Source organism: Corapipo altera, unplaced genomic scaffold (assembly GCF_003945725.1).
Source record: "Corapipo altera isolate COAL_440 unplaced genomic scaffold, ASM394572v1 60291, whole genome shotgun sequence".
Taxonomy (NCBI): Eukaryota; Metazoa; Chordata; class Aves; order Passeriformes; family Pipridae; genus Corapipo; species Corapipo altera.
In genome coordinates this window covers 2,056-24,215 of record NW_020885100.1, presented here as the reverse complement: position 1 = coordinate 24,215, position 22,160 = coordinate 2,056, and the positions used below count along the sequence as shown (strand labels likewise).

At 44.7% G+C, this 22,160-nt stretch overlaps 1 protein-coding gene across 2 annotated transcripts; it reads left to right on the top strand.

Annotated features, from left to right (window-relative positions):
* Positions 1-8,109: 8,109 nt before the first annotated feature.
* LOC113960233 (ATP synthase subunit alpha, mitochondrial-like) lies at positions 8,110-16,207 on the top strand. 2 transcript variants are annotated; one of them, XM_027669681.1, is made up of 12 exons: positions 8,110-8,256; positions 9,285-9,363; positions 10,449-10,618; positions 11,422-11,595; positions 11,671-11,837; positions 11,983-12,131; positions 13,072-13,223; positions 13,355-13,579; positions 13,686-13,793; positions 15,251-15,395; positions 15,599-15,749; positions 16,123-16,207. In XM_027669681.1, the coding sequence occupies exons 1-12, from the start codon at positions 8,197-8,199 to the stop codon at positions 16,202-16,204; spliced, it is 1,662 nt and encodes a 553-aa protein (XP_027525482.1). In that variant the 5' UTR covers positions 8,110-8,196; the 3' UTR covers positions 16,205-16,207. The 2 variants fall into 2 exon arrangements, with proteins under 2 accessions (XP_027525482.1, XP_027525483.1); XM_027669682.1 differs by having other exon boundaries at positions 8,197-8,256; positions 11,422-11,529.
* Positions 16,208-22,160: the final 5,953 nt, after the last annotated feature.

Sequence of the window (22,160 nt, the reverse complement as noted above, 5' to 3'; positions counted from 1 at the left end):
TTCCTGGCACCCCGATTACCAGTCTTGAGCTGGATGTTCAAAGGGAAGGTGCCCCCTATGCATCATGCCACCGATGCTACGTGGAGCAAGTGGATAGCCTTGATTACGCAGCGTGTACGATTGGGAAGTTCAAATCGCCCTGGAATTCTGGAGGTTATCACAAATTGGTCTGAAGGTGGGAACTTCAGTCTGGCAGAAGAAGAAGAAGAGCCAGTGAACCGAGCTGAAGAAGTTCCGCCATTTGATCAGCTGCCAGATGAAGAAAGGTGTTATGCCCTTTTCACTGATGGTTCTTGCCGTATTGTAGGAAGGAACCGGAAGTGGAAAGCAGCCGTTTGGAGTCCCACCCGACGAGTGGCAGAAGCTGTTGAGGATCAAGGCGAGTCGAGTCAATTTGCAGAGCTCAAAGCCGTCCAGTTGGCCCTGGACATCGCCGAACGAGAAAGATGGTCGAGACTCTACCTCTACACAGACTCGTGGATGATAGCCAATGCTCTATGGGGATGGTTAGACCGATGGAAGAAGATGAACTGGAGGCGTGGAGGAAAACCCATCTGGGCTGTTGACTTGTGGCAGGACATCGCTGCCAGAGCGAAGAGTCCGAATGCGAGAGTCCACCATGTAGATGCCCATGTGTCCAAGAAGTGAGCTAATGAAGAACATAATAACAACAGAGAAGCGGACCGAGCTGCACAGATAGGGGTGTCACAAGTAGACCTAGACTGGCAGCAGAAGGAAGAGCTGTTTCTGGCTCGATGGGCCCATGATGCTTCCGATCATCAAGGCCGAGATGCCACCCACAGATGGGCACGAGACCGAGGGGTGGATTTACCCATGGATATCATTTCTGAAGTTATCCATGATTGTGAGATTTGTGCCGCTATTAAGCAGGCAAAAAGACTGAAGCCCCTGTGGTATGGTGGACGATGGGATAAGTATAAGTATGGAGAGGCATGGCAGGTTGATTATATCAAACTGCCACAGACCCGGCAAGGTAAGTGCTATGTACTTACCATGGTGGAAGCAACAACGGGATGGTTAGAGACTTTTTCAGTACCCCACGCAACGGCCCGGAATACCATTCTGGTCCTTGAAAAGCAAGTCCTGTGGAGACACGGGTCCCCAGAACGTATTGAGTCAGACAACAGGACTCATTTCAAAAATGGATTAGTTACCATTTGGGCGAGGGAACATGGTATCGAATGGGTGTACCACATTCCTTATCATGCACCAGTTGCTGGGAAGGTTGAGAGATATAACGGATTATTGAAGACCACTCTAAAGTCATTAGGTGAAGGAACTTATAAAAACTGGGACAAAAACTTAGCCAAGGTTACCTGGCTAGTTAACACCAGGGGTTCTATCAATCGAACTGGCCCTGCACAGGCAGAATCCCTTCACATTGTTGATGGAGACAAAGTTCCAGCAATCCATTTGAGGGGAATGCTAGGGAAAGCTGTTTGGGTTACCCCTGCCTCAGGCCAAGACAAACCCATTCGTGGGATTGTCTTTGCTCAAGGACCAGGACATACGTGGTGGGTAATGAGGAAGGATGGAGTCATCCAGTGTGTGCCTCAAGGAAATTTAGCCTTGGGAAAAAACTGATTGTATGTCCTAAGTTGTGTTCTTACAGGAAGTCAGTCACCAGATGAGAGAGAGACCTGAACTAAGCTGATGCTGGTATCCGGTGATGAGACAGTCCAGTGATGAAACAGCCATAAATCGGAACTGTAATGGTGACTGAGGAGACCAAAGATCTGGACTGAACTGACATCGGCATTGATTTTCCAACGACGAGACGACTGTGCCGAGAGACCAACAAGAGCTATATATATATATATATGTATATATATATATGTATATGTGTATATATATGCGCGAACGTGAAACATAGGTGTTACGTAAAGAAATAGTATGGAATAAGGGGTGGAGAATGTGGTGGTTTCACTCTAGGCCTTCCTGGAGACCAACTTGTAACCAGGAAGGAACTAGAAAGGTGATCACGGAAGTATTCCATGCTATTCCTTTACGTAACTGGAGGTATAAATAAAGCCAGCGGGAGGGATCGCGTTCTCTTCCTCTCCAGCGAGGTTCGAGAACGGTGGGTCCCTGTTTCGGTCGGGCTTATCTGGAGCCGAGGCCTACAGTGACTGCCGTTATCCCCCATGCGTGAGGGGAGAGCCTTGGACCGTGTCTGGTCATCCTGCCTGTTCGAAGGGAAGTGGTGAGATTTCTGCTAGTTTGCCTTCGGCTGGCTGTTTGACTTGCTCGGTCCTTGCCCCTTTTTTGTCTTTCTCCCCCCCCCCCCCCCAGGTGTGTGGTATTCTCCTTTTGTGTATCTGTCTCATATGTAAAATATATATATATATATTTGCTATAGCTTTGGCTGCTTAGTTTTTTTTTTTGGTTTTTTTTTTCCCCTCTTTTCCCTCTCTGGGAGGCGGGTCCTTGTTGTCGAGTTTCGGGGGACTTGGCGGGAAGCCAGCTCGAAACTTGTACACCATGGAAATCCCTGCTTGTAATAAAACTGCCTTATTTATTTCCGACAATATGGTATCCCATCCTTAAGAGGAAGGGAGCACCCAAGATTCTTAGATGCTCATGTTCGAAAGGAATGACAAAAGTCAGAGGGTCCACAAAAGCTTACAAACTTTTATTAGTAAATTACACACTTGACATGGAAATTGGTATAAGTTAGTCCCTGATCTCCTAGTATAACCACATGGCAGTGGGTTTTGGTGAAAGGGGAGAGAGAGAGATGGATTAAAGAGGGGGAGAGATCACCAGCCCTGGTTCCAGTGTCAATCCAGCTGACGGGATGTTCAGGGGTGCATGTGCACTCGGTCTTTGTGGGGGTACCTTTTTATAGATAAATTTTCCCTGTCCTGGAGATAAGTTTCTTGTTATCTGTGCAAATTATTTATCATGCACAGTCTGTTCTTCTAGATCTTTCTGGAAATGGATCAGAATGTGTATTGGGTCTGGTTGAGTTGTAGTTCATTTCCCCATAGCAACCCTCACAGTGCTGTGCTTTGCATTGGCAGCTAGAAAGGTGTTGATAATACAACAGTGCTTTGGTTACTGCTGAGCAGTGCTGGCATAGCATCAGTTCTGTCTCTCAACATTCCCCCACCCCATTAAGGGGCTGGGGATGGGCAAGATCCTGGAAGGGGACACTGTGGAGGAACAAGGATCAGAATGGGAACGGTTTCAGGAATGGAAAAAGATATACAGCGATTAAAAGGACTTTATTATATGGACTTTGCAATTCTTATGTGCTTACAAATATATGCATTGTATGATTCCCTGAGATTTGTAACTGCCCAGGCATGTCCAGACATGTCTCGTGGTGCTTGTTCCCTGCTTCCCCCTCTGATTGGCTGAAGAAGCTGCAGAGACGAAAGAGCTACCATTCGCCCTTTCCTTCCCCGATTCCTCCCCCGTTCCTCCCTCTTCGCCTGAGTCCCTATCCCTATTCGTTTCCCTGGTTGTCTGTCTCATGCTCCACCCCATTTTCTGGTGCATTCCATACTAGAGCTCATAAAACCCTTGTGCGCCCCCATTAAAGTAGTATTGCATTGCAACCTCAGACCTTGTCGGACCCCTTCGTGCAGTGCTGCGATCATTCTCCCCTCCCCCACAGACCGTAGCAGGACACAACTAGGCCAGCTGACCCAAACTGATCAAAGGGATATTCCATACCATATGACATCAGCTCAGATATAAAAGCAAAGGAAAGGTGGAGGAAGGGGGGGCATTTGTTATTTACCATGTTCGCCTTCTGGAGCAACCACTCCGTGTGCTGAAGCCCTGCTTCCTAGGAAGTGGCTGAACATTGCTTGCTGATGGGAAGTAGAGAATAAACCTCCCCCCCCCCCTTTGCTTGTGCATGCACAAACTTTTGCTTTTGCTTTGGTAAACTGCCTTAACCTATGAGTTATTTTCCATCTTATTCTCTCTCCCCTGTCTAGCTGAGAAGGGGAGTGATAGAGCAGCTTGATGGGCACCTGGTATCCAGTCAAGGTCAACACACCACAGAGGACTTCAGGGGTCTTTGGTGGTCTTGATCCCCCCCATTGGGTTGGCCTTTGGTCGAGTCCATGCCCACTTCTCAACCTCATTCCTGCACCTGCGCTGTACTGTGTTGAGCTTATCTCCAGGAGCCAGAACAAGGACGCTTGTCCCAGAGAAGTGCTTCCCTACCTCCATATGGTCCCCTTCTCCAGCCACATCTGGTTCTTTCTCACAGTGTGTTATTACCAACAATCCTTGGTTGGCTCCACAGCCATCTGGCTATCAGTGCTTGAGACATACACGTTAGCCCTTGTCTTCTGGGATTCTACAATATCCTTTCTGCTTCTGCCATACCAGCATCTCAGCTGCATACACTGCACACAGCAAACATCTCCCTGAACTATTGTGGGGAGAAAACCATTACACCCTTAGAAGCAAACTGCACTAATTACATGTAGAATGAAGAGTAATACTGCAAGAAAGCCAACTTTGCAAACAAAGGATGAATTACATCTTTCTGCCACTCTCTCCAGTGAGAAAGACTTGAAACACAAAATCTTCAAGCATGCAAGATCTTCATAACTGATGCCTTAAGGTCCTTTTAGTTTTTTGATTTTTGATGGGTAACCATGTGCCCTTTGTGCTCTGAAGAAGACAAGGGTGACGAAGTAGGTGGTCTCGAAAAGACCCCAGCCCCAATTCCCCAGGGGGCAGACGGAGGTGGACCAGGGCAAAAGCCAGAGGGTGGATAAAACCTGAGATTGGACGGAGAACATTATAAATTGTAACACCTGTAACAGAGGCCTTGTGCGTGCGTTTTGTAACTTCTGTGCCTTGGAGGCACAATTAAATCCTTTTCTTATCTCACCTCTAATTAAATTGCTCTGGAGTTTTTTTTCCTCAGCTCCTTTAGGCATCATAACCTTCACTATTAAACCATCTTTGAGCTTATACTTAATGGTCAGTGAGCTCAGGCTGTTACCTAGTAGGTAACACATATATAATAATAAAAAAAAAAACCAGTTCAACTCACTAGATGCATTGAACAGTTTTACCAAAGTGGTTTTAAATGGTCTAATTGTTTTGGAATAATTTGTTTTTCTCCGTTACCCAATAGTTTTAAAGAAATAGTCTTGAATCAATAAAATTATCTGCCAGGATTTCAGTTTTTGATGGAATTGTATGTTTCATGTATATCATACATCAAATTAGAAATAAAGGTGTATAAAATCCTTCATCAAAATGGCTTAAATCTTATTTTTAAGTTAAAGAATTTTTTAATTTTAATAGCTTGTATATCACTGCTTACATAAATTCCAATAAAAGTTGTGCTCCTTATTAGAAAATATGCCATAAAAATGCATCTTCTGAGTCAAATCCTCTAAATAATTATCAAGGAACCACCTTTCTTTAGCAATAAAGTACAAATGCTGAAACAAGAAGCTAGGCCCAAAAGAGTTAACTAAGATCTGGGCCTGCTAAGAGGCTCCCTAACATCTAGTCGGTCTGTGTTGCTAAGGTTTGTTCTATTCTGCTTATTGGACCAAAACTTAGAAGAATGTTAGAAGCAATATTCAATAGGCCTAGGGGTAATAAATTAGGATACAGTAAGATAAGGTAGACATTTGAATAGAAGAAATAGGCCTGGAGCCAGAGCTTTCTCCAAGCTTCACTGAGCTGGTCAAGAACAAAGGAAAGGTAGAAAGTTCATGGTGATGAAGAGGAGCAGAGACTCCAGACTCATGGGAGGAAGACCTAAAACCCCTACCAGAATTGAGTGCCAAGAGAAGCTTCGCCTGCGCTCTGCCTATACTCCACCTGTTATTAATATGCATAGATAGATGTTGTAATCATATGAATATGCATTTAATCATATATGAAAAATGTATAAACCCCCTGATTTTGTGTGAAGCCTTGGAGCAACTTCTCTGTGGCGTGAACCATGCTTTCTCCCGATGTCAGCAAATAAATACCTTTGCTGCTCAAAAGATCCAAAAGTCTCTGAGCAGTTCTTTAAACCCGATTTTTCGGATTCAATGCAAAAGACTTAAATGGGTTATTTAAATCACTGTTTTTTTCAGGCAGTTTCACAGAGTTTGAAGTGATTACTGAAATAATCAGCATGAGAAACATTGTTGAAGCATCATGTTTGATACAACACATGCCAAAATGGTTGAGGATTTTTCACTTAACCTTTCAATTTCCAGAAATGTCTGCTGGGATCTGTCTTTACCAACCTCTCTGGATTACCAAGGAGACACCATCACACTGTGACTGCCTGAGTTTTGGCACTTTCTCCCTGGCAGACTGTAAGTGTAGAAGACCCTTCTGGAAGATTTTACTACAAGGAGATTAGGGTTTTTTGCTTAAGGAAGCTTTCCTGCCTGGAAAAAGGCATCTTTCCCAGAGACAGTTTTAGATGTTTTCTCCTCCTGCATTCCAGAGGAGCTGGCTCCCATGTAGGAGAGAAGATAAGTACTTTCAGACATGTCTGAAGGCCCCACAGCAGGGGGTGGGGGGCTCAGAGACAATAAAAGCCCTGAGATGAACATGGGGCATGTCTTTTTTAGGCCAGGTGAAGCTTTGTACTGAGAGAAGTGTTTTCAACTCTTGAAAATAAATTCTTCTAAATCCTTCCACTGCCTGGTTTTTTGGGGGTACCTGTGTGCATTTGACCCTTACACAGACTAAATCCTGAGTCTCCCATATGAGACTCATTGCTGAGCACACTGTTCCCACCAGGTTAGGCCTTGGCAGACAGCTCATGAGAACAGAGAGATCCCTGTGGACTGTAAGCAGGTCAGCCTCTTGCAATGACTTTCTCCTCAGCTTGTGATGCTGCTGTCCTGTCACCATCACACCTCTGATGGCACTGGTAAGGTCAACTTTCAAGTTTCACTTATTATCAGCAGACTGGTTAAGAAGTTTAAGTTCCTCTGTAGCAACAATAGGAAAACCAACAAGGTGCTGCACAGCATGTCCTTGTAAAACAGGAGCCAGGCCTAAAAGAGTTAACTATCTTGGCCTGCTAAGAAACCCCAATACCTGTTTTGCTAGAAGAACGTTTTAGGAGCACTGGTTAATATCATGTTCTGTTTTGCTCACTGGACCAAAGGCCTTATTATAGAAAGAATAGGAGTAGTACACACACTAATAAATTAGGTAAACTAGACGTTTGAATAAGATCTAGAAGGCCCAGAGCCAGGATTTTGCAAGCTTGAAGAATTCAGGTCACCTAATTGAAGAGGTCAAATTGAGGAAGATGTCCATGGCGACCACCAGAGGGATGAAGGCTTGAGGAGAAGACCCCCACAGTAGAAGACTGCGCATGTCTGGAAAGACTAGCCTACTTATTAATATATATGTTAGATGATGTAACCAAGTATCTAAAGTGTATAAAATGGCTTAGTTTTGCACTTTGAGGTCAAGTAAGTTTGTCCAGCACGAGCTGGCTTGCTCCCAACGTTGAATAAACAAATACCTTGCTGCTTAAAGATAAAAAAGTCTCTGAGCAGTTCTTCATACCGGATTTTTCGGATTCACTTTTTACCCATTTCCAGAGCACAGGCGAGATGCCAGCACTTCTCTGCCACTCTTTTCTTCTGCCATTTAGCTGCTACGTCGAGGCAGGGTGGCCAGAAGTGCAAGCACTCACAGCTCCCAGAAAGCAGGGTGTCGCTCCTCAGCTACCCTCTGCCCCACACCACCACCCTCTGCCTCACAGCCCCTCACATTCCTGCCCTGTACACATTCTCCTGTCCCATAACCCACACCTCTGCCGCCTCACACCGGCCCCTGCCCTTCTCATGTCTTCCTATCCCCAGCCCCACCCCACCGCCACTCTCCCCCTTTTCCGCCCACCGAGGGCCATTTCAAGGGTACATACCACAACAGGGTATTTTTCTAAAAACACCGTTTAGCTTCTTTTTATTTTTACATATATATAAAAATATGTATCTATTCCCCCATCGCTCAGAGGTGCAGAAGAGGGAAGATACCACAACGCCTGAGGGAATCGGCGGGGGAAGCACTTCCAGACCGCGCATCACCCCACCCCGCCTCCTAGGCGCGGCCTCGTCGTAAAAATAGGCGGAGCGAGCTTCCGCCATTTCGTGGAGAAAGCGCAGGGTTGGTAGCTGCTTCCTGTCTGCTTCAGCCTTCTCCGAAGGAGCCGCCATCGCCATGCTCTCCGCCCGCGTGGCTGCCGCCCTCGCCCGCTCTCTGCCGCGGCAGGCCGGCCTGGTGAGCGCGCTCTTTCCTCCCTGGAGTGAGCGGAGGTGGTAGTGGGAGGAGGCCGCCTCCGCCATCTTTGGGGCCGCGGTGACATTGATGGGCTGCGGCATCCCGCTCTCAGGAATTTGGGGGGGGGCGCTCACCTCAGCGCTGGGTGTCAGCGGGGTCAGACCTACTGCTGAGGGAGCGAGGGTGCCCTCACTTGGGAGATGGGTGGAAGGAGGTCTAGGGGACGGCCTGTCCTTCCCCGGTAATGCTGCTTGACGCTGGGGGTTCAGGTTAATGTCTGAAAGCTGCCAGATCCCAGTCAAGGTGAGGGATTTGAGCTGTGAAGCTTTTCTAGGTAGTGGGGTTTTTTTCCCCGTGTTTGTAGGGAGAGCGAGGGTGTGAAGATCTGTCCCAACCCGTTCCCACTGGTGTCCCTTGTGAAGGTGAACGGAGGAGAGGCCTGCCCAGGCGTTCAGAGAAAGAGCATTAACGGTGCATGGAATTGCACTGGTAGCTTTGCTTAGGACGTAGGGTTACAACCTTTTATTACGTTCATTATCACAGATATTTTTTTTTTGGTCATTGTTGTTTCTGCTATTGTATATGTTCTAGCCTTACCACATTTTTTTTTTTAGGAAGGCCAACCCTTAGAAGACACAATCTTATTTCTCCCTTGTGGAGAACCATGAGGGGTGCAGTGATTTCTTTCTGCCCCAAGCATTTGATGTTCAACCCAAAGGTGGAAAACGAGAGGAGGTGTTGCTTTGGGATCAGCTGCACTGCTGTGATGGTGACATCAGTGCAATGCAGAAAAATGCAGCGAGTAATTCAGAGCAATCTTTTACCATCTGTCTTTGCTTAGTAGTGCTGGACTTGGTTCTATAACTACAACTTGTGAATGGAGTGCTGTGGAGCTAAACTCAAAACTGAGACACATTAAATGTATAAGCTGATGATAAAAAATGTCAGTGTGTTGTCTCTTAATGGTTTTTTTTAATGATTGAATGAGGAAATTTCACTGTTTCTGAAATAATTACTTCTTATTTTAGATTTCCAGAAACACCCTAGGTGCAGCACTTGTTTCTACAAGAAACCTCCATGCCTCCAAAATGTGCTTTCAGAAAACGGGTGAGTCTGAGAAAGGTCTTCATATAACAGTGTGGTTTAAGAACTTGCTCTATCAGACAAAAGGGAATTTGAATATGGTGTGTGTGTTAGTTGACAGAACACTTGAGGACATTTATGTACTTACAGTATTTAACAGTGAACTGTTACATGGTCACATCCAGCAGACTTCACTTTAATAACTATTCAAATAATGCCCAAACCAAGGAGTGGTCATGTGTCAGCTTGCACAGCTTACCTGCTTCATGAGGATTCAATTCAGAATTATCTTATTCTGATATTTAGAACTCTTGCAGAATTATTTGAAAAAAAATGCCTCTAATTCTAGTTTCCTGTCTTGTTTTTAACAGTATGAAGGAACAGATGGCTTTTCCAGGCCTGCCAGGGTTTGACCTTGTATCCTTGAACATAACTTCTTTGCTGCCAGCATTTTGGTGTTTAGAGAAAACAGCAGCACTGCATAGTTGTGTTTTTGATAGTGGTTCACGTACAATTTTTGAAGTGGTTTAGGGTTATTAAAGGTATTATTAGGAAATAGAAGTTTCCCAATTTTATTTACTATTTCCTAGCTGAGAAAATAAAGGATTGTTGGAGGTACCCTGACAAATAAATTTGAGGAATATGGAGAATATATTTTTACAGCTTATATTGAACAACTTGCTTCCTAAATGTATCGAGTTCCTTTAAATGTATTTGGATCTTGGATTACAAATCAGTTGACAGGGTGTTTTGATGCCTCCAGTCTAAGTAACTGCTCTGCAAGTGGAGAGAGCATGTCTGTTCTGAGATTAAGACTAATTATTTAATCTAATTACTTTCTAGGGGGAGAGATTGCTAATAGTGTAGGACATAACGAAGGAAACTAGTAACTAAACAGCCATCAATGTTTTAATTGAAGCTCTCTTGAAGCTGCTTTTATTAGCTGAGAATACAGAAACTGTTATTTATCTTATACATCTAGCACATTTCTTGCTAGACCTTGTGGCATACCAGAGAAAAGGGCACTTTGGCCTGTGAATTCAAGACAAACTTACTGAATTTATATCTTGACTAATGTGCTAAATCTGGTGTGAAACATCTCTTTCCAGGTTCTGCTGAGGTATCCTCTATTCTTGAGGAACATATTTTGGGAACTGACACCTCTGCTGAACTTGAGGAGACTGGCCGTGTGCTGTCAATTGGTGATGGTATTGCCCGTGTGTATGGCCTAAGAAATGTCCAAGCAGAAGAAATGGTTGAATTCTCTTCTGGACTGAAGGTAAGCTTTCACTAAAGCACTTTTTTTAGCTTAGAAATATATTTTAAAAAAGGCTTTTAAAGGAGAATGAGACTATGCTTGGAGGTACCCATATGGACCTCTTGCAAACTTCATTGCAACTTTAATAAGTAGTAACTAGTTGAAATAATACTGCAAAAAGCAAATATTCTTTGAATTCATAACACTTTGCTTTCAGTATCTGGTTCTTGGCTAACATTTGAGTTCTATGTGTCTTTGTCTAGGAAATAGAAGAACTAATCTGGCACTGGATTTTTTTCTTTGTTTTCAGACTGGCTTTTTTGTTTACTGTTGAGTAATAGCCTCTCTGCTTCAATAATGTGCAGTTTGCTGACTTCTTGTAGGTCTAAGAGTAGACTAGAATTAAAAAGCTGTCTGACTGTTCTGAGAGTACTGCAATAGCTTTTCCAATATTTTAATGACCTAACTCACCTTGGGCAGAGAACAAACTAGTGCTTTTCCCTCATCCAATTCCTAGGCAAGAGATAAATGTTGTATTTGAACCCTGCTTATCCTTTCTGATCTGTTTAGAGAGGTAAATGACAATGCTAGATTGCTTCAGTACAATTATGTGGTAAGTTGAAGGCTTAGGCAGGTTTTCTAACCAATATGGAAAAAAATAGATGTACTGTTCATAAATGCAGAACATTGACTATTGTTACAAATAAGATTGAGGTAATTATGTTGCATATTCTACACTGTAGAACGATCACATTGGTATTAAACTGACAGTTTTTGTAGACATCTGTATGTGTTTTCTCAGGATAATGTGATCTTTGTCCTAGGGTATGTCACTGAATTTGGAGCCCGACAATGTTGGTGTTGTCGTGTTTGGTAATGACAGACTGATCAAGGAGGGGGATGTTGTGAAGAGGACTGGTGCCATTGTGGATGTTCCAGTTGGGGAAGAGCTGCTGGGCCGTGTTGTAGATGCCTTGGGCAATCCAATTGATGGGAAGGTAACTAGGTGTTTACTACCTCTGCTATGTATCTATGTGATACAGTCTGCAACAGTTTCTTTCCTCTTTTTTAAGGGTTCTATTGCACCTAAGACACGTAGGAGAGTTGGCTTAAAGGCCCCTGGGATCATTCCCAGAATCTCTGTGCGTGAACCTATGCAGACTGGTATTAAGGCTGTAGACAGCTTGGTGCCAATTGGTCGTGGCCAGCGTGAGCTGATAATTGGTGACAGGCAGACCGGGTAAGTTAAATGTCCAAGCCAAAAAATATTTCCTTAAACAAAGACTTGAGTGCAGTGTGCACCAATGTACAGAGCTGAACACAAAACTGTATAGAGGTTCGGAGAACTGTAGGCAGCTTAACTTATCAACCTCTGTGTTACCCAGGAAAACTTCAATTGCAATTGATACAATAATTAACCAAAAACGATTTAATGATGGAACAGATGAGAAGAAGAAACTGTACTGTATCTATGTTGCAATTGGCCAGAAGAGATCTACTGTTGCTCAGCTGGTGAAGAGGCTCACTGATGCAGGTACAGATTTTTGAAAATGGTTGAGCCTGACAACTAGTGACATCCTGTTCTCATTATAATGCTGAATAGTGCTGTGACCTCTCCTAGTTGCAACTATAGACAGAATTATTTTTTTATTAAACGAGTGAACTACTTGCTTTTGTGGACAAGAACCTTTCTAGTTATTCGGGGGGAAGGGGAAACCCCTCATTTTTTGCTACATCGCATTAGAAGATTATTTTGAGGTCCCAAAACTGCTGAATTGCTTCTGGAAAAGTCACGGCCTTTTTTTCTTAGCAGAGTTGAGAGCTTCTTCTTGGTAGTCACGCAGGCCTGGTGACAAGCTATGGCCTACAAGTATTTATGGACTTGATGTGTTTCATATGCATGTAAGTCAGTGTGAATGGCAGTTACAAATTTAAGTAGAGAGAATTTACTGCCCAAACATAAGGGATTAAATGATAGTGCCTTTTCAGAAACAATGATCTCATTGACCAAGGCTGCATATGTAACGGAGCTTGCAAGAGATCAGGCACCTTACCTCTTTGCCTGCTGGTCAAGCAGAGTCATACGTAGCAGGAAAAAAACCCCCACGTTTTGGGACAATAATTTGTTTGGGACTGTGAAACAAAGGGTAGTATTGCCTTGCAGCAGCCAGAAAACCATGGACTTTCAGGCTGAGTTAGTTCTAGAACAAAATTGTGTCTTAGTTAAAGTTTAAACTTCATTTTAAATGGAAAAGAAGTCTGCGAGTGTTAGACACTGGCTGCCGTGGACTTGCTCTTGAAACTTCTTGAGTTAGTTGAGCTAACAGGCATGTTACAGTGGGCTTTCCTGTAACAATGTAATGATGCTCTCTGGGCTTGCTTCAGCAACTTAGTATTTCTCATGTGTGTTGTATTTGCTGATTACAGGCATGATGAGGTAATATACTCAGTGGTGTGTCTCCAATTCTTTCCAGATGCCATGAAATATACTATTGTAGTGTCTGCCACAGCATCTGATGCAGCACCCCTTCAGTATCTGGCTCCCTATTCAGGCTGCTCCATGGGGGAATACTTCAGAGACAATGGAAAACATGCATTAATCATCTATGATGACTTGTCCAAGCAGGTCAGGAAACATTGTTTATAGGCCTCATAGTCTTAACGTTGGTGTTTGTAGCTGTAAGATCACCTCAAGTTTAGAAATTCAAAATGTTAAATGGGCTACTGAGGTCTGAAAGCTTTCTTGATACCATGCAGGCTGTTGCCTATCGTCAGATGTCTCTGCTGCTGCGTCGTCCACCTGGTCGTGAAGCCTACCCAGGTGATGTGTTCTACCTGCACTCTCGCCTGCTGGAGAGAGCAGCCAAAATGAATGATTCCTTTGGAGGTGGCTCTCTGACTGCCTTGCCTGTCATTGAAACTCAGGCTGGTGATGTGTCCGCTTACATTCCAACCAATGTCATCTCCATCACTGATGGACAGGTAGGACTTCTTCACATCCCAGTGTAGTTCTGTGTAATTTATTGGCATGTCTCTGAGGAGGCTTCCAGGCTTCTGACCAAGATAATAAAACAATTCTCTCCTACAGATTTTCTTGGAAACTGAGTTGTTCTACAAAGGTATCCGTCCAGCCATCAATGTTGGTCTGTCTGTGTCCCGTGTAGGTTCTGCTGCTCAGACCAGGGCTATGAAGCAGGTAAGCATAAAACCGCTGCTCCTCCTCTTGCTAGAGATGAGCAGTGCATAGGTCTTCCAACCCATTTCACTCTAAAGAGCTGTGAATAGAGAGGGAATAATAAAGCTTTGGGTTTGTTAGTGTTATGAAACTGTAAAAGAACAAACTGGGGATCTCTTTGATATTTCCATTGTATGTTGAGAGAGGCGGGGGAGAAAGGAAAATGGTATCTGCATAAAGATGTAGGATAAAGTTTCAGTATGCTGAGCTGGGTACTGATCTAACTGGAAATAGAGAATGCTCTCTTAACCCCATACTTTTACTCCATATATGGAATTAAAGAGGTTTAATATCAGTGGTCACTGTTTTGGGGGGGCATGCTTATATTAAAAGGTGGGATTTTTAGAAATGCATATAATCACAGAATATGCTGAGTTGGAAGGCACCCAAAAGAATCATCGAGTCCAACTCCCAGCCTTGCACAGGGCCATCCCCAAGAGTCACACCATGTCCCTGAGAGTATCATCCAAACGCTTCTTCAACTCAGGCAGACTTGGTGCTGTGACCACTTCCCTGGGGAGCCTGTTCCAGTGCCCAACCACCCTCTGGAAGAAGAACCTCTTTCTAATATCCAACCTAAACTTCCACTAACACAACTTCAGGCCATTCCCTTGGGTTCTGTCACTGGTAACCACAGAGAAGAGATCAGTGCCTGCCCCTGCTCTTCCCTTCATGAGGAAGTCGTAGACTGCAATGAGGTGTCCTCTGTCTCCTCCAGGCTGAACAGACCAAGGGACCTCAACCGCTTCTCATACAACTTTCCCTTAAGGCCTTTGACCATCTCTATTACCCTCCTTTGGATGCTCTCTAATAGCTTAATATCTTTCTTATATTGTGGTGACCAAAACTGCACACAATATTCAAGGTGAGGCTGCACCAGTGCAGAGTAGAGCAGGTCACCTCCCTTGACCGGCTGGTGATGCTTTGCCTGATGCACTCCAGGACACAGTTGGCCCTCTTTGCTGCCAGGGCACTGCTGACTCTTATTCAACTTGCCATCAACCAGGACCCCCAGGTCCCTTACCACAGTGCTGCTTTCCAGCCTCTAATTCCCCAGTCTGTACGTACATCCAGGGTTGCCCCATTCCAGGTGCAGAATCCAGCACTTCCCCTTGTTGAACTTCATATGGTTGGTGATTGCCCAGTCCTCTCATTTGTCAAGATCTCTCTGCAGGGCCTCCCTGCCTTTGAGGGAGTCAACAGCTCCTCCCAGTTTTGTGTCATCTGTAAACTTGCTTAGTATCCCCTCCAGTCCTGTGTCCAAGTCATTTGATCATCTCTTAGAATACTGAGATTCACTTGTCTGGTATGGAAGGCAAAGCTGACTTGTGACAACTGTCACCTGAAGATAACCTGCAAACTCCTAGACACATTTAAAAGGTGATCAAACTCAGTCTGATCTGTATCTTGTGTTGTAGGTGGCAGGTACCATGAAGCTGGAATTGGCTCAGTATCGTGAAGTAGCTGCCTTTGCCCAGTTTGGCTCTGATCTGGATGCTGCCACACAACAGTTGCTGAACCGCGGTGTACGTCTGACAGAGCTTCTCAAACAAGGACAGTATGGTGAGTGTCTTGAATTTAACAAGTCTGCATTTCATATGTCTTTGTGGCAGCACTTACTATGTCCATTCTGTGCACATGATAAATGCAGACTTACTTGAATCATGTTGTATATGTGCAGTTGATTTTCAAAGAAAGGACTGTGTAGTACTGATGTGTCCTGATGTGAGAGTTACTTGATGGCATGAGTACTCTCTTTTCTGCAGTTCCCATGGCTATTGAGGAACAGGTTGCAGTCATCTATGCTGGTGTAAGAGGTCACTTGGACAAACTGGAGCCCAGCAAAATCACTAAATTTGAGAGCGCTTTCCTAACTCATGTACTGAGCCAGCACCAGGCCCTCCTCTCCACAATCAGGTATGATGATTTATCTTGCTTCATTCCAAGGGTATTGACTTGATGGCTGGAGTGCAGATAATGGTCACTGAACTGTTAATTTAGTGTATCCCAGAACATCAGGCCTGTACCAGAACTGGAAGTTAAATGAGCCTTCCTGCTGTCTAGAGCTCAGCTTCATGACTTTAGTTCTTAGGAAGTCCAACTGATGCTTAAAATGGAGAAGGGGTGTTATGTTAGTGGTACAATTTCATGCATCAAACAGAAATGCTTTAATTCATCTGCTAATTTTGTTAGAAATGGGAAGGTTTGTTTGGGAAACTTTTTTCTTTGTCTTAGGGATTGACCATATATCTACTTCTGCATCAGAAGTTTAACTAAATTCTTTCAACAGGACTGAAGGGAAGATCTCTGACCAGACAGAAGCTAAGTTGAAGGAAATAGTCACAAGTTTCCTGGCTACTTTTGAGGCATAAACTTAAAACTGTTCAGACCAGGCTCTTGTGCTCCAGTGCTCCAGCTCCATCAAAGATTTAAAAGTATGTGTGACTTGAATGTACAGATGTCAATGAGAATAAAAGTTCCCATGTAAAAAGGCTCGTATAATTCTGATTGCCTTCTGGTTGGCTGCTTGCACCTTTAAAACCACAGAGGACTCCCAGTGGCACACACTTACTTAAAGGAACTCTGAAAAATCAGGGACATCTTAACTCCTCATGTGGATCAAACTCCCCTTACATGAACAAGGAGGGGTAGTAGTTGGGTTCTGTGGCTATGACTGCAGTTCCCATCATGACAAAGCTGAGGGTTGCTCTTCCAGTGTTCATACTTTTTGCCAGGCAGCTGATCTCTGAGAAAGGCATGCAGCTGGGGAAGTGGTTTAGGCTTTCTTGTCATGGGTGGTAACTAGTTGGACCTCACAGGAATCTCTAACAGCCTGATACTGTGACAGAATATTTCTTAGAATTGCTGTCTAACCCATCCTGGTGCCTGGCTTTTGGAAGATGGGTTCTCTTGGAACTGAGTTCCTTGTGTCTCAGGACAACTGCACATTTAGCTGCTAAAGTAGTAACTGCTAGAGGATTTAAAGGCTACCATCATCTGTAGTTTACTCTAGTTCTGTCAGTAAACTCTCAGTAAGACGTTTAGTGAGTTGGAGGGAGGGAGGTTATATACCAGAGTATTGCTTTTATTTCCCAACTTCTGCATGCCATGTGTTTGAACTTTCCCACATCCTAGATAGATCTAAGTTGCTCTGCTTTGTGTGGTGTATTCAACTTCACCTGGTACACTGGAGCTCAGTCCTTAATCCTTGGTGAGTTTTTATACCACAGCTGTGATCAGGACTGTTCTTGAGGCTGTTCACTCTGTCCCCAGTTAACTTCCTTCACAGGAGCATCCTGCCACCCCGTTCAAACCTGCTGTGTTACAAGCAGTTGGAAGCATTCTCACACAGTTCCAGGCTAACAAGCTTCTCTGTTAATGGCCTGAGTGCTTTGAGAGTGTGAGCTCTGCAGTACAGAAAAAAAAAATAAACACTTTTAGTCCAGGAGTCTCAGACATCTTTCTGGGAAGAGTTGGCATGTTAGAGTAGGGAGACCTGGGAAGGTCATCTGTTCCTTCATACTGTTAAAAACAAGACAGGAAACTGGAATTTGAGGCAATTTTTTTCAAATAATTCTGTAATAGTTGAAGTCTTCCAGAGTAGATCCTTTGGTCTTTCACCCTCTCGTTTCTTCTAAGCACAGCTCCAGAAGAGGTGATTGGGGGGATGCTTCACAGGTATAAAGGAATACGGTCATGGAGCATTTTTGCTCTGGCTGCCCAACATCACTTGTCCCTTCCAGGAGAGCTTTTACAGCTTGTGACTTTGTTCTTGCACAGTAACTAAACCTCAGTTACTACTTGGTGTTGCTGTGCCATGTTTACTTACATGCTGTTGTAGTTAAAAAGTGTGAAGTTCAGGTGTGTCTATGCAGTTTTGGACTAAGAGATGTATTTCTAGTAACATAAGAGATTAAATAGTCTTAAGTTCTGATTTCTGCCTTGCTGCTGTGATGTAGGAAGGTGATAAATTCCTCATTAAAGCACCATGTGGTAAATGCATCCAGTCTGGTCAGAGTGAAGGTCAGTGGGACTGGTTTTGGAGGATGGGTCATGGGTCCTGAACAGTGCCATGGGCTCCCTTGGCTGTGGGGGGTGAGGTTAGAAAGCTAAGAAATACTGAGTGGAATCACAGAATGGTTTGGGTTGAAAGGGGCCTTAAAGACCCATTTAAGTTCCAAGACACCTTCCACTAGACCAGGTTCCTCTATCCAACCTGGCCTTGAAGACTTGGAGGGATATAGGGTATCTACAGCTTCTCTGAGTAACCTGTGCCAGTACCTCACCACCCTCACAGTCAAGAATTTCTTCCTAATACCAAATCTAAACCTGTCCTTTGTTATTATGAAGCCATTCACCCTTGTCCTGTCACTCCATGCCCCTGTAGAAAATCTTTCTCTGACTGTTGTAGCCCCTTTAGGCCATTGATGCCTCAGAGATTTTTGGATTTTTTAACTTTTGTAGATTTTAGAAGTAGTCGTGTAGTAAATGTAGATTTTAATGTAGCTGTATTATATCCCTTACCCTTAACATAGCAGTTTAGACTTACCCAACCCTATTACCCCATTTCATATCAATCCCTCTAAATTCCGTTAGTGTGTTTAGTTTTCCTTTCAAGGTAGAATTGTAGAAAAAGACCTGTTTAAGAACATCGCACCCTAGGCCTGGACCAGAAGATATGCAGACACAGCAACCTTCAAGCCCAGAACTTTGGAGGAGCTCCAAGGACTGTACGTGCTGTGAAGAAGATGAAGATGAGGAAGAAGGGGTCCCAAAGACCCCAAATCCAATTCCTGAGGAGGCATACTGGAGCAGAACTGGGCAGAATCGGGGGGTGGATAGATCTGGGATTGAATGGACCTTATTATAAAATCATAGAACCACTGTCTGGGTACGTGTGCGTCGTGTGTATTCCCCTGGGCCTGAGGCCTGATTAAAGGACCCGTTCTTTTTATCTTATACACTAAATTGGCCTGGAGTCTTTTTCTCTGCAATCTCTTTAGGTAACACCATGATGGTGTGGATTTGTAATGAGGGTTTGTGCCCTCTTGGAAATGGGCACAGGGTTAGTCTGGCTAAATCAGCCTCAGGTAAAAATTAAGCAGATTTGTTTCTGTAAGTGGAAAATGCTTGGTTTTATGTTACTGTTTTAGCTGTCTGTATTAGGGAAGGGTTCAAACATACTGAAATCTTGAAACCATGACACCATTGCAAGCTCAACAAAACTGATATTTATTACCAACAGGTGGCCAACAAAACGAACAAACCCAAAAGGGAGGAAGGAGGAGAGAAATAAGCCCGCAGCACGACCTCCCCAGTTACCCAGCTGTTGCCCATAAAGTTATCTTACCAACCTAACATGCCTATAATTACCAATAGCAGAAGCTGCATCCTTGGAGAGTCAGTAAGTTCACAAACTGGCAGGCGTCCCCACCAAAGGCAGCGTTGTCCTTGAGGTGAAGCTAGCTCCCTTCCAAGAAAGCACCATTTACTTTTATATAATTAACTGAGTGACCTCAACCTAGGCAGGAGTGGTCATTACCACCAGGCCAGAGGCCCTCCGTCCCATCCCCTTGGTTATATAAGTGCATCTCTTCTGTGCACGCGTGGCTTTCCCTGCACCTGCATACTGCACTTGGAGGGTCTTTTCCAAATGAGTCTGGGGGTGCTACTTCATTCTCTCTTCTTCAGTCTCTCCTTCAAGGGACTTTGGAGGGTGATTAGCCAATCACAGAACTGTCGCCGGAACAGAGAGATTTCTCTGAACAATTTTTCCTGCGCTCTGTAGGCCTTGCTTGCCATGGAAGTGACAAGCGTATATTGTTTATACTTATAGGCTGTGTGAAAATATGTGATGTTTATACTTGTTAACTGTGTGTCTAATTATAAGGTTTGAGAACATAATATGTTTATAGTAAGAAAACCTTGAGAAACTAGAGATAAAAGTACACCTGCAGATTTAGGAAAACCCCTAAAAGCAGATTAATTAGAAAGAGCTTTTTATGCCAAGAATGATTTCAGGTCGCATGGTCAGAGCCTCAGATCCAATAAACTGAGAGCATGAGACACGTGCACAGACTGAGCTAACCAATCACCTTGTTGTGACCATGTACCTTGAACAAACTAAACTGTATAAAAGTTAACTGATTTAAATAATAAATTGGACATTGCTTTGATCATATTGATCGTGTTGCTATGTCTCTATACCTCCTCATCGATACAGAACACCAATTAAAACAGTTTATACAAGAAGCTCTCTGTCCAAGGATGAGGTACCCGTTTATCAGTACTTGTTTTCTCAAAACTTGGCAGGGAAAGAACAAAACTTTTACGGTTGTCTGGGCCAAACACAGACCAAAAGTATCAGCATAAATTCACCCTGATACACTGTCCTTGTGTTAAAAGCAGAGACAGCAGGTCAGGGCAGCAGGTGTGATTCAGGCTTTCCAGCACAGTGTCTTAGCTGCTTTCATCTTTAAGCACTGCTCAGAGATTGCTTACCTGGCATCTCCTCTTGGGCAGTGGCCCATGATAAGCTATGAGTAAGAACAGGATGTGTATCATGAAGGGGGGTTGTGTCTTATGAGAAGTGGCAGAGGGAGCTGGGGGTGTTTAGCCTGGAGAAAAGGAGGCTTAGAGGGGCCTTTTTGCGCTCTACAACTACCTGAAAGGAGGTTGTAGCCAGATGGGAGTCGGTCTCTTCTCACAAGTAATAAGTGATAGGATGAGAGGAAATGGCCTCCAGTTGCACCAGGGAAGGTTTATATTGGATATTCTTCACTGAAAAAGTGGTCAGGCATTGGAACAGTCTGCCCAGGGAAGTGGTAGAGTCACCATCCCTGGAGGGCTTTAAAGGATGTATAGATGTGGTGCTTAGGGATGTGGTTTAGTGGTGGACTTGGCAGTGCTGGGTTAATGGTTGGACTCAATGATCTTAGAGGTCTTTTCCAACCTAAATAATTCTGTGATTCTATGAAACCTTCCCAAGATACTCTGGCAACCCCTGTCCAAGCCAGCTGGGGAAGGCACTGCAGGTTGCGTGGGCATGGCTGTGTAGACACTGGCTGTGTTGCTAACCCTCTGCTTCCTCTTTCCTTCGTGAAACCATGTGAATCAATTGGGTTTGGCCATCAGTAGTGGGTTTCTCCCATGGCGTGCTGATGCCATACCTTGTGCTCCCCCGATCTCACCTATCTACAGCAGTGTGCCCTGCTCCCCCAACCTATGGAGACCCAGGAGCGCACAGTGAAGACCCATGTGGCAAGTGGGGTGGATGTAACCATGTGTGGGTGGGGACACTGTGCTGCAGAGTGGGACCTGCCAGGCAGGCTGGCAGCAGAGTGCAGCAGCAGGATGTAGGGGGCATGGTTCAGGGACCACTTCTGGGTGAGGGGGTGCACAGAGAGATGGGGGCAGCAGGGTCAGAGCCAGCCAGAGGCAGGGGTCACCTCTCTCTGGTCAGAGTTGGTTCCAAAGCTGCCTACATTTGTGGTCCTGGGGTGCCATTGCTGAAGGCTGAGCATCCTGGGGCAGTGAAATGCTGGCACAGGTCGCCTAGAGTGGTGGTGGATGTTCCATCCCTAGAAACATTCAAGACCAGGTTGGATGGGGCTCTGAGCAACCTGATCTAGTTGAAGATATCCCTGCTCATGACAGGGGGGTTGGACTAGATGGTCTTTAAAGGTCCCTTCCAACCCAAACCATTTCATGATTCTATGATGCCCCAGCAGGCACTGCCCATCCACACATGTCCTGCAAGCTGTGATTTTGCAACCTGCCCTGTGCAGCTAAAATACATCCTGGCAAGTGGCTGTTGCTGTGCTGGAGAAAGTCAGTGCCAAGCTAAGAGTTTGATAATATTAATTGACTGATGGTGAACTCCTTGGAGACACCATGGCCAAAAAGGGTTCTTTGATATTAAACTAATTCCAGACTAGGAGCAAGTCCCTTGGTGTGCTGCTGCCATCTGCTGAGCTGCAGAGAAAAAGCCACTGTTCGGGGCAGTTTATTCTTTTGAATATGAATTGGGCTTTTGGAAATGGAGAAGTGCTGAAAAGCCACATATCTGCTGAAGAGCATCATTGCTGTGGCTGCTCAGTTCCTCTTGGTGTGCGGGCCTTCATTTCAGGTACTGAATAAACGACAACCCCCTGCAGCGCAACAGACTGGGAACAGAGTGGCTGGAGAGCAGCCAGGCAGAAAGGGAGCTGGGAGTGTGGATTGACAGGAAGCTGAACATGAGCCAGCAGTGTGCTCAGGTGGCCAAGAAGGCCAATGGCATCCTGACCTGTATCAGGAACAGTGTGGCCAGCAGGACCAGGGAAGTGA